Source organism: Hirundo rustica, chromosome 13, assembly GCF_015227805.2.
Source record: "Hirundo rustica isolate bHirRus1 chromosome 13, bHirRus1.pri.v3, whole genome shotgun sequence".
NCBI classification, from domain to species: domain Eukaryota; kingdom Metazoa; phylum Chordata; class Aves; order Passeriformes; family Hirundinidae; genus Hirundo; species Hirundo rustica.
In genome coordinates, this window is record NC_053462.1 from 8,692,140 (window position 1) to 8,704,716 (window position 12,577).

Genomic DNA, 12,577 nt, shown 5'->3' on the forward strand with positions numbered 1-12,577 from the left:
TCTTCATATCCACATATTAGAAGGGAGTGGAGGCTTCCTGCTCCACGACTGCATCAAAATTTCAGGTGGGGGAACAGCTTGGTCATGATCTTGCACAAGCAGGTGAGCTTGGGCTTCCATCCAGTGCTGCATGAAGTTCATATTTCCACTTGACTTTAAGAACAGAACCCTGAACGAATTGACTTGTTCAACTAAACTATTGTTTGTCCAAAGTGTAGTCAATTTGATAAAATCGGGATTATTTATGGTCTTCACTATCCTTACAGCATGGTTAGAATTTTTTCCCTTTGAAGTTTTTACTTTTTTTTTCTTTTTTCCCTGCTGGACAAGACTCCCTAATTGACAGCTGCTGTGCTAATGAGGGCTCTGTATGCAAATCAGAAGCCCAGGTGATTCCTGGAGGGAACACTGAAAGAAAAAATCCACCCAGCCAGGCTGTTGGCTCACATCCTTGCCCTGGCTGCTGCTGCCTGCTCATCCCAAAGCATCTCTTGCCCACTCTCCTGGCAGAGGGACCCGGACCTGTGCTTGCCTCAGTTTGCAGTGTGATCCAGGAAGCCCTGTAACAGTTTGGTGCACGGGTCCCATGGCATGTTAGTTCATGTCTGTCATCTTTGTCCATCTTTTTCTCAATTTGCTTTGTTCTCCTTTGTTTTCCAGCAGAAAGGGAAGGGAGAGCCCTTTATTAGACAGCTGTTGGAAAGAACTTAATTAAAATTCTTTGCTTTAAAAATATTTTTCTAGTTTTCATACCTAGAACATGCTATCTACTACTTCTTCTGGCTCGTCTGAAGTCTAATAAATATTATTGTTTTTCTGATTTGGAACTTTCCACATAGAATCAAAACAAGGCTTTGGCAAACCAAACCCCCCCTTCTTCACACAAGTATTCCTTGGGGCAAGGGATATATTTTTCAAACTGTGTGATACTGCAAAAGGTTAAACAATGCCTACTTGCACTATAGATCACATAAGCATGTTACTGGTGCCTGAAATAATAATTCTTGAATGTCTTCATTGCGCTTTCTAATTCATTTTGTATTTACAAGAATATATTAACTCTTGAATGATATTTAACTCTGTAAAACAGTGCTTAAAATATGTAACAAGCTTCAAAGATTAGCATCACAAAACTACAGGCAGTTCACATAACATGATAAACAATTTTCAGAAAAAATTACCTGCTAAGCATTGCAAATCAAATAATACTGCAGCTCTAGAAAAATTAATTATTTCCATAGAGGTCATTTGCACCAGTAAATAATGTTTAAATCTGCTGGGTTTTTTACTAAGTGTCTATTTATTGTCCAGGGAAGAAGTTCAGATAATTTATCAAATAATTTTAAATGCATTAACATTTTTGTGCTAGGAGTTCCAGGGTAAGATCTTGGCTCTGCTGAAGATGTACTAAAGTCACAATCAGGCCCCCTCATGGATACAAGCCTGGAGATAAGGTCATCTGCATTTTGTTATCCTTGTCATTATAAAAAGCTGTAGGCTTCATACTGTCAATTCTTAAAAAAAACAAAAACCAAAAAAAACCCAAAACACAGCCCCCTGTCACCAGTTTAGGGCTCTACCTGGAGTACAAACTGCTCTTTCCTAGGCCAAACATCTTTTGATTCTGTGGAAGGAAACTCAGAGAAGGTATCAGCAACAGTTTGTTCTCCACAGAATGTTAAACTTCATGAGGTTCATCTGTATTGTTTCAGAGACCATACAGGCAATTTAGCCTCTGGATATCATCTGTTACTGGTGTAGCATAACAGTTCCATTAAAACCAACAAGAACATCCATGTTGGGACTTAGTGACTTGTATAAAGGCTTAAATCAGTACACATAAAAGCTGTGTGGCCAAATTCCTGCCTGTTTCAGCCAGCGAACCTAGGACAAGGCACGCCAAATGAAGGTCTAACACCTTTTTTCTCCTATATGCACAATTTCCAAACCCACTGTGAAATCATTTCTGTTGGTGATGACCTGAATTTTTGTGAAAGATGACGTGGAGGATCATTCTTTCATGTGGCAGGATGACTATGAAAGAGCTGAGGAAAAGGAGACCATTACTCTATTGAAAAGGGCCTTTTAAAAACCCAACTTCTCAATAGGTGGACATTAAAAAACGAGACCAATGTTCTATTTTGAGATTACCTGTTCAGTTCTCAAAAGCTCTTCTGTAGGATGAGAAAAAGAATGTGACTAGTCACCTCTAGAGTAAAACTAGAAGTTTCACTTGCTAGTAAGCACGTAACTTTTCTTCTTTTGTACCACAATATTTAATTGTTTCAGACTCATGCAGACCAGACCTGTTTAATGTTCTTAATAGGAGTCTGTCTTATGAGTAACCTTTTTTGAAAACCAAAGCTTTTTGACCCTGTAGACACCTCAAGTGCAAAGCAGTCAAAGATGGGCGTGGGAGAGTCGTGGGAGCCAAGGCTGTAGAGCTGGATGTTGTTAGAGGTGTGGTGGTTTTTGCTGTTTGTTTGCTCTAAAGTACAGCTAACATCTTGCACCGCTCACATATAAGGAGCTTTTTGTTTGCACCAAAGAAATATGAAGATGCTATTGTGAGAACACGTTCAGGATAAATAGAGGAAAAAAATATTTCTGCCTCCTTTGAGACTCGAGTTTTAAGTGGGCTATTAAAGCAAATGAGGCTGCTGGGATGTTGGAGCAAGACTCCAGCTGGTTCCTGGAAGCCACGTGTGTCTGGCAGGTGGTGGGGGTGCGCTAGCAGCCTCCTGCACACCCGTGTGAGTGCAGGGATGGCAGGGGTGCCGCTCCACTGGGACGGAACCGACGCCTGGCAGAGCGCTGCGGTCCCTGAAAGGGGCTGTGCTCTAAACATCTGTGTTGCATCAGCATCGTGCAGCCTGGAGATAGAGCAGGCTGCATCACACTGGGCTCGAACAATCGGACAGCCCCGGAGCCTGAACGGTGCCAGCTGAAGCCCGGGGAAGTGTGAGGACTGGCAATGAGGAGGGCAAGCTGAACACCGGGGGTGCTGTGAATTGCGGTGCAAGGTTCTAGCTGTACTAAAATCAAACCATCGCCAGGACCTCACCCCAAGTTCCCCCCAAGGCACCGTGCTTGCCCTGTGAGCTGTGGGTCCCTGGCACCCGTGGGGTGTGCAAGGCTGAATCCCACCCTGCAGCCCCTCCGCTGCTGTGCCTGCAGCAGAGACTGACAGCCCGGCTGCTGAACACCCACGTACAGAGAGAGGCTGCACTGCACATATGGCAGAGTACAGAAAAAAGACCCAAGGAAACCTGGCAAAAAAATCTGTTTTTCAGAAGATGATGGGGGATACAAAGAGCAAGTAACTCTTTGGTGCAGAAAAAAAAAAAAAAAAAAATTGCAGCTGGGTAAGACAAAACATCCAAGCTTTCTCTCTATTCCAACTTTATTCTACTGCATAGGCATTTGCCATGTATGGCCAAAATACAGAGTTTTTCTTCTCTTAAATAGTACAGAGAAGGAATGGAAATGAGGAAATGAGACTGATAAATATCAACTCTTGGCAGCTAGCAAGTGATGACATGAAAAGCACTTATGGCTATCTCTAAGGATGGTTATTTTAAATTTATTTAAAAGAAAATCCTATTCAGGACAGGAGTAAATTGTTGGCAGGAGTTCTATTATATAAATTTGTCTATAAATGTAATGTTTGTAATTTACTCTTCATGCATGGCTTGGAAGATTTGTTTGGATGAAAAATTGTAGCTGTTGGTGGTCCTTGCAAGTAAGCTCAGCCTAACAGAGCTCTGTGAATATAAGGAGCTCTGTGACCTGTTGCTGGTCTTCTTTAATTCTCTAGATCTCAAGTAAGAAAATACAAAGCAAGATATCAAGAGTAAATACCCCTTGTATTTAAAACTGGATTAGATTTAAGATTATGCTATAAACTGTTTTGCTGGGAGACTAGATGACACATTTATGATGTCCTACTAATGTTTATCACTGCTGTACTAATAGGACAGGTGAATTATTTCACAAAATATTTGGTGCTTTTCTGCCTTTGTAGTTAGAACATTTGCTGGTGTCCAAATCTTTCTTTTTGGGGATGCAGGAGGATGTTAGCTGGGATGAAGTACACGTCCAAACTGGACTGGTTATGGTGGAAAGATTTTTCTCGAAGATCTAATAATATAACATGGCAACTTTCTATTTGGATTTATTATGATCACTGGGACTATGTCGGGCATCATTCCAACTGCACTTACTTGCGTCTGATGCCAGTTAAATGGCTTCAGAGAAAGATGTCTGTGACTTCCCCTGTGGGAAGCTGGAGGTCAAACAGGTTCCTTCTGCACCTGGTGTCAGTGACAGCCTAGCATCTGTCACGTGCCAGGTGTGTGTGTGACACCCCTGCAGCCCTGTCTTGTGTGTGTGACACCCCTGCAGCCCAGCCCCGTGTCTCTGTGTGTGTGTGTGAGACAGCCCTGCAGCCCTGTCCTGTGTGTCTGTGTGTGTGTGTGAGACAGCCCAGCAGCCCTGTCCTGTGTGTGTCTGTGTATGTGACAGCCCTGCAGCCCAGCCCTGTGTCTGTGTTTGACAGCCCTGTAGCCCTGTCCTGTGTGTGTCTGTGTATGTGACAGCCCTGCAGCCCAGCCCTGTATGTCTGTGTGTGTATGTGACAGCCCTGCTGCCCAGCCCTGTGTGTGTGTGACACCCCTGCAGCCCAGCTCTCTGTGTGTGACAGCCCTGCAGCCCAGCCCCGTGTGTCTCTGTGTGTCTGTGTGTGACACCCCTGCAGCCCAGCTCTCTGTGTGTGACAGCCCTGCAGCCCAGCCCCGTGTGTCTCTGTGTGTCTGTGTGTGACAGCCCTGCATCCCAGTCCTGTGTGTGTGTGTGACACCCCTGCAGCCCAGCCCTGTGTGTGTGACAGCCCTGCAGCCCAGCCCTGTATGTCTGTGTGTGTGACACCCCTGCTGCCCAGCTCTGTGTGTGTCTGTGTGTGTTACAGCCCTGCAGCCCAGCCCCGTGTGTGTCTGTGTGTGTGACACCCCTGCAGCCCAGCTCTCTGTGTGTGTGTGACACCCCTGCAGCCCAGCTCTCTGTGTGTGTGTGACACCCCTGCAGCCCAGCCCTGTGTGTCTCTGTGTGTCTGTGTGTGTGACACCCCTGCAGCCCAGCTCTCTGTGTGTGTGTGTTACAGCCCTGCAGCCCAGCCCCGTGTGTGTCTGTGTGTGTGACAGCCCTGCTGCCCGCTCTGCTGCGGGCAGGGTGACACCCTCGCTGACCCGAGGGTGGGACACGCAGAGGTGTGGCGGTGAGGTGACAGCGCATCTCCGGGCCACGTGCGGTGCCGGTAGAGCGATCCCACATCTGCGTGTGCCACACAAGTTTGTTGTGCCCGTTTTTACCATGTGCGCAGGCCGGCCTTTGACTACGGCACATCAACCACTATTTGTTTCGCGTAAGACACAAGAACTTGAAGATTTGGAAAGGGCAGGAGAGGTTTTTATTTCTTTTTCCTTTCTGTCTCATCCGAGAACTATGTGGGTTGCAGCAACCAGACAGCATGGTTCCCGGTGACAAGTTAAGACTTGAAAACAAAAGCCCAGCCGCCCCGGGGCTCTGCGTGCCCTCCCCGGGCTCCCCTTCTGTGCGTGCTCCAGGAGCGGCGATCCTGGAGCGACAGCGGAACAGCCGCCACCAAACCCCCGAAAACTTTGCAGCCTCCGGGTACGCAGCAGTAGCTTTCGCCAGCGCCGCGATTTAAGCCGCTGTCGCGTCACAGCCCTCGGGGGCAGCTCTCCCGCAGCCCGGGCAGCAGCGGAGCGGGGCCGCACCCCGAGCCCGCGGGCTCCGTCCCCGAGAGCCGCCGGAGCCGCGGCCGGAGCGGGGCGGCGCTCGGCTCTGCCGGGGCCGTGAAAGCGGGGACGGCGCTGCCCTGTGCCCTCAGCCTCGCAGCGCTCCCGGAGCCACGGCCGGGAGCCCCCCGACAGCGGGGCCACGGCAGGACCTGAGCCCTTCCTCGGCGCGGTCGCCCCGGACCCGGCGCCCGTCCGGCAGCCGCCGCTTACCTGCGGGCGAGACCAGCTCGCCTTCGCTGAGCTCCGCGGAGTCCGAGTCCATGCTGCAGGCGCCGGCGGGGCCGGGGGGCAGCTCGGGCCGCCGCTGGCAGGAGGAGTGCCCCGAGCGGCGGAGCGCAGCCCGCTGCCTTCTCCTGCGCTGGCAGCCGGCGCTGGGTCCGCGCCACCACATGCAGCCACCTCGCCGAGTGCCATTGGCTGCGGGCGGAGCGGGGCCGGGCGGGCGCGCCGGGGGCGGGGGCAGCGCCGGGGAGCCGCTCCTGCCCCGCGCTCTGGCGCGAGTGGTGCCGCCCGGCCCCGGTGCCCCGCACGGCCCGGGGCCGCTGCCGAGGGAGCGCTGCCCAGCCCGACTGTACCGAAACGCCGGTCCTGTACGCTGCCATCGCATCTCCCGTCTGTCTTCTCCATCACTCTTGTTGTGCGCGTCTCCCCCGAGCTTCAGTCGCCTCGTTTCTTTTTACCGGCTCTGTCTCCTTAGTGATAAGTGTTCTCAGAAATTAGGAGAGAGGAGGGCAGTGGGGAAGTGCCGGTTCTTGTTGGGTGTTAGTGCCCCGAAGAATAATGAAGTTCTGAATTCTGGCGCTTCCTGGTTGTATATATTTTTTTTCTGAAGGAGACAGTGCGATATCTGGTAAATGGCCATGTCATTAGATTGTTTTGAAGTGAAAAATTTATAAGTTAGATTCTTCAGGCTTTGCTTCTGTCCTACAAGTTACTACAGTCATGAGCTGTCCCTTAATTCGGAAGGTTGAGGTCACTTGTTCAGCTCTGAGGTTAGGCAGATCTTTCCCTTTGCTTTTATCTATTTCTAGTTTTTCTTGCTGTTAGAGATCAAAGATGACTTGAATTCTAGCACAAAAATCTCAGGAAAGTAGTAGCGAATAGTACTTTTCTAACTGAGGGCCAAAGGCCACCCTAAGACAAGCTGGGCTATCTAATGGCTCCGTGGATGTGTCACATCCTAGAAAGCCAGCCAGGGCCTTCAACACTTCCCTGCAATCTCCAGCCAGAGGTTCATGCCTGTAGCTGTAGACCACAGCTTTAGTCTGGAACTCTCCCCAAAACCATACACCCCTGTTGCTGGAAAAAGCAATGTCTGGGTGCTGCTTTCAGGCTGCATATAACAGATTATCTATTGCATCAGATCAAGCTTGACACTCTTGACAAGTGCGAAGACTTTTTCGTAACGTAGGGTATGAGATTAAAAAATAATAAAAAAAAAATCTTCCTTTTAACTCAAAGGGCTCTGTCAAATTCTTTCCAGTGATGGCTTATTCTGTGCAATGCTGCAATACTCAAAATGAAGCCAGTTTGGCTGGTGTTCTTAGGTTGCTTCCCTGCCATCAAATCAGGCTGAGCCTGAAGAGAGAAAAAAACCTCAGACTTTCTAATCCTGGAATGCACACATTGCTATGGTCAGTTTAGACACAAAAACCTTCAACCTCTGGAGTGAAAAGTTAATTCTCATGTAATTTGGGACATTGCTGTTGTAACCTGAGCCCATAAGACTCTTAAGACGCTTAGGGGTTTTATTCCATGAAAACAAATTCTGACTTTTTTTTCATTAAAAAAAAGATGTTTTCATTAAATTTAAAATGAAAATTCCAAATATTGCTGAATATAATCTCATAAATTAGTATCATGTAAGGAAAAACATCTAAACCAAAGTGATTCTAGGATTCTGTTGTGAAAAGCCAATGCAAAATTTGACTGCAGAATATGTGGGTAATATGCAGTCGTGATATAAACAACATAGCAACAGAAACAGCGTAGCAACAGAAAAGTCCCAATATTAAGTTACAGAAATAATGCCAAATACCACACCAAGCAGAGAATCTGAGCGCTGAAAGGATTTTAGTCTCTCTCTTATTATTTTTGTTATTGTTGTTCTTGTTTACATTTATGATTGTCAAAATCAACCTAAATCACCTCCCCAATAAGAGCGCAGTTTAGTCAGAAGAGCAAGTTTGTATTTGAGTACAATTAATTAATTTTGTGGACTGTCTTCAAGTGCTAGAAACTAATGATAATTTCTCATCTGGATGAATACTGACTCTTTGGTGGCAATGGCTGTAAGCAGATAAGCAAAGGAGTGTGGTGATTTTTTGAAGGGACGTGTCCAGCAGAAGCCTTCGAGCTCCCTCAGCAGGAAGGGGGAGTGCCTCTGCAGTGGATTTTGGGTCATGGATGGGGCTGATGCAGTGCAGCTGTGGATGCCTCTCCAAGGTGTGCTCTAGGCACTGGCCTTACCCTATTTTCTGTGTGTGATCTTTTTCTTTTCTGAGTGTATGTCCTTTGCTATAATTGGAATTAAATGTTAAACTCTTGAGTAGTCCTGCTTCTCTGCTACAGATCATGCTTCAGTTAGTAGAAGGAAAAATTATTTTTCATGATCCTCTGAAAGACAAAAGTCTTAGCATAGATTACTTAAAAGGAAGACCCACTTATTTTAATTCTGGTCAGTTTTTTTTTTTTTAAATCCTTGTATAACCAGAGTAATAAATATAATGATGAAAATGGTATAACTTAATCAATATTGTATTGCATCATGCTTGCAATATATATATTGGGAATTCTCATTACTCTGCTGTAATTACTTGCTACTTGACAGCGAATTCTTCCTCAAGATTACTTTCCCTTTTTATTGCTGCTAGCTGTAAAGCAGTTAGAAAAGTTTTCAGCTGTAACAGAATGAGCATATTGTTTTATTTCAAAACATATGGTTAGAATTCAGGGTTTCTTTCTTCTCAATGTTCTCTGCCCAGCACAGTCCTGCACTTGGTTTAACATGTGACCTGGAAAATTCCACATGCTTAGAGCTCTGAACTTTACAGTTCCCACTTGTTACAATACTGGTGCAGAGAAAAGCACAAAAGGTTTTTTAGCAGCAATATACGCACTTATCTAGATGACTGTTAAATGAAACTCCACATGGAGGTAGTTGGCATTTCATTATTTATTTTTTGCATTTGGTACAAACAGTGCAATTACGTACTCATTGTTGTAAACTGAATCTCTGTGATTGTAGCTCTGCAACCGTTTCCTTTATTCCTTTCTAAAAGTTGGGATGTTTAGAATCAGGAATGGTTTTTCTCAAGGCTCACTTGATATATTTGTCTATAAATCTCTACCAGTAGGATGTCACAGGGGAGCCGGTAACATTGGAACTGCCCCATGTAATCCCAGTTAAATGATGCTACATCTCTGCCTGGCTCCTCCATTCACATTTTGGCTGCATCTGGTCTTGATCTTCGTTCCATATGGAACTTAGCTGAAACCCTCCTCTGCCCACTCATTGTGTGAGTGCTGGAGACCTGCCTCTGACAGCTTTTAGGACTCGTGCTTTTGCAGTGCTCTATTGGCAAATCACGCTTGCACGTTCACACAAATATGATTTCAATGCTTAGGCAGCCCAGCTACCATTCCATCCCTGTCTTATATTTATCCTTACAGACCTGCTGTGAAATCAAGTAGTATTTTTCTTTTTTGGAGGGAAATGCGGTACTGAGAAGCTGCGATTTAAAGTCAAATGTGGAGCACAGACTTTTCACCTAACTCCCATGAGCTGTTATGTGCTTCTGCTGAATAAAAGGCTGGTAGCTGCCTCTGGTTTGCTACTCAAGCTTTCCTCCTTGAAACTGAGCCTTCAAACCTATAAAGGAAAAGTCTCTCTTTTTTTCCCATTGTTACATCTAACAGAACCCCCACCACCATCTTTGTGTTTGACTTGTCTCCTTTACACTGTCCAGACAGGTGGGTAGGATTGTGTCTTCCTCTCAGTTCTAAATGTAAAAATGTAAGGTTATATTTTTTCCTCACAAACTATTTCTTTATTTAAATTCATTTACTCTAGGGTGTACTGTTTCTAAACCTGTTGCCTGATAGTTTGTCACACTATTTATATTATCATCTTTCATACTTGTTAGGGAAACTTTCAAGTTCGACCATTTATGCAACTCTCTGGCAGTCACACTCCAGCCTAACAATACGGAGCACCATTGCCACTGAAGGTATTAAACAGAGCAGCATCTCCCACAGGCTGACATGCTCTTGAAATGTGCTGGAGCAGATTCTGGATTTCTTTTCCAATTTCTTTGTGGTGTATGTATTTCACGAAGAAAACTACCCTGCATCATTACTGCCAGAACAGGAATAATTGGTGTCGGTAGATTCTCTGTCAACAATTTTGTCATGTTGGCAGCTCAGACTCTTGCGGGTGTTTGGAAGCCACTCAGCAAGCGTTGCTAAATACATTTTATGTGCATTGCTGGGAGATTTTCATTGCAGTAATGCATCTATTGTAATCTGCAAACAGTCTGATGTGATTTGGAGTTCAAATGATGAACAAGATGTCAGTGTTACTTTAATTCTTTCTCATGGGCCAGTAGATATTCAAAGACTGAGATTCTTGTAATGCAGGATGTAGGCAGTGCTTGTACATCCTGTGTTGAGAGGATAAATATGGAAGAGTTCAGTATTTTCTGTTCCCTCCCTTTTTAAGTAACTGTAAGAGATGGAGAACATCAGTTCTGAGTACCTACCATAGCATGGACATATTTTTAGCCATTGGTCTTGCTGAATTATGTTTTGCCTTTGGTGCTGGCTTCTTAAAGAAGAGCTGAGGAAGCAGTCACAGGCTGAGACCGCAGCCTGGTACTGCAGAGAACCTATGCTGGGATGTTTGGAATACCAGATTTAAAGACTGAGGCTGTTTCAGTCCTGCCACCTCAGTGCCTTGTAAGCTGCTCTCAGGAGACTTTAATTGCAAGTGAAATAAAGTGAAAAAGAAAAGTAGTAACTTGTCCTATTTCCTCTTAGCTTGTAGAAACAAGACTCCCATGGGAACTGAACAGCAAAAATGTTCATGTACACTTTTGGCCATGAGGATGTTGTTACTTTTCTGTTCAGTTTTAGGAGGATTTTGCCTGTAGAATAAGGCTTTCTGTATTAAACTTTAAATTGGATTGCTTGGGCATTTAATCATTTTCTACTGCTTTAGTGATATATTGGGTTTTATTTTCTTCCAGATACTTTACCATTCCTTTGTGTGAGATGGTGATTTATCCTGTGCTTAGAAAGATGTAACTCTTATAAGTTATAGATGCAATTACCGGAATATCTGCAAAATCTTGAATTCATAACCTTGCTTTCATAAGTGATTAAAGAAATGAAAGCTACTTTCCAAATTGAAAAGTTATTTCTGTTGGTAGGAAATTTCTTTTGAGGAATTTCTGCATGGAAATTTTATTGCTTAAACCATGACCCTCTTTTTATTTATTTATTTATTAATGAGGAGGAATTTAGGCATTATAAGTAACTATAAGGGCTTTAAAATAATTGCTATTTTTAATTTCTTTAAAGATGGGATACTAATAGTAGTAAAGGCTAAAACTGATTAGCTGAAATTAAATTTTTGCTTTCTTTCTTCTGGGGGTGGGGAAATAAATTTTAAAGAATTTTTCTCAAGAGAATCCCTGTGAAATATAGGAAAAACCAGGGGTTTTCTTCTATTTTATTCCCATTCTGATGCTATCTAGGGAAAGCAAGGGGACAGCTGCCAGTGTAAACCTTGTTCCTTTCTGTAATTTTCTTTGGGAATTACACTTAATTCTTGTGGTGGTCACTGAAGTTATTTTGAAATATGTCCCATTTCTTCCTTTTCATGTTATTGCGTTATGCCCTTCTACACAAGGGTTGATTACCCTATGGCTAAGCCTTTGACCTTGCCTAATATGCAGATGAAACCCAGTTAAGCCAGCAGTGCCTTTTACTGAGCTGCGTTTCGAGATGCTTTGAGGCAGTTTTATGCTTCTAGTCTGGAAGATGGGTCATCCTTGTTTTCATCCCTGATTTCAAATTGTGTGTAGGAGGATTCCACAACTTCACCATACTCTGAGAAAGCAGGGAAAATTTTGTTGCTAGGAAACCATGGAGGACCTATACTGTACTGTCTTTCCAGAGTGCTTATAGGTAGCATCAGTTATTTAATTAACTTCTCTAATCCTGTTCTTTATGCTAGCATCCACTTTTTTTATAGTCGTGGTGTTTGTTACACGCTTTTGTATCCTAGAAAATGCACTCTCGCTGTGGTTATTTCTGTATAGCTTTATTCTTCCACACACAAACCCCAACTTCCCCAGCATTTCAAATTAGGTTGTGTTTGGAGAGCTGTTATTTATTCACATTACAATGATGCCTACGCATCCTGATTTATTAGAGAAGGTAGGTCGCGCTTTCCCACAAAAGGCAGATGCTGAGATCCACAGAGTTACTCATCTTGTGCAGAGATTTAATAACTTGGATATTATCAGGAAAAGTGTGAAAGCATTCAGTGTTTTGCAGCTGACTGGGTCTGGAGGCTTCTTTACATTTGCTGCTGTGACTCTGACTTCACAGCCATAAGAGGTGCCTGCACGTTGGCAAGATGACAGAATCCATGGTGTGGATTCCAGCCCAGGAGTGGCACAGCTGTGACTGAAAGGGTGATGCAGCAGCTGGGATTGGTCTTGGGGTAGAGTTTCTGCTAAGAAGTGTAGCAT

General features: G+C 44.7%; 1 protein-coding gene across 1 annotated transcript in view; it reads right to left on the reverse strand.

Annotated features, from left to right (window-relative positions):
- TNFAIP8L3 (TNF alpha induced protein 8 like 3) overlaps positions 1 to 6,147 on the reverse strand; it is a 46,081-nt gene extending 39,934 nt beyond the window's left edge. The window contains exon 1 of the mRNA XM_040077020.1: positions 6,030 to 6,147. Coding sequence (XP_039932954.1) covers positions 6,030 to 6,081 — 52 coding nt within the window. The 5' untranslated portion in view covers positions 6,082 to 6,147. The remainder of the gene's footprint in view (positions 1 to 6,029) is intronic.
- Between the last annotated feature and the right edge of the window lie 6,430 nt (positions 6,148 to 12,577).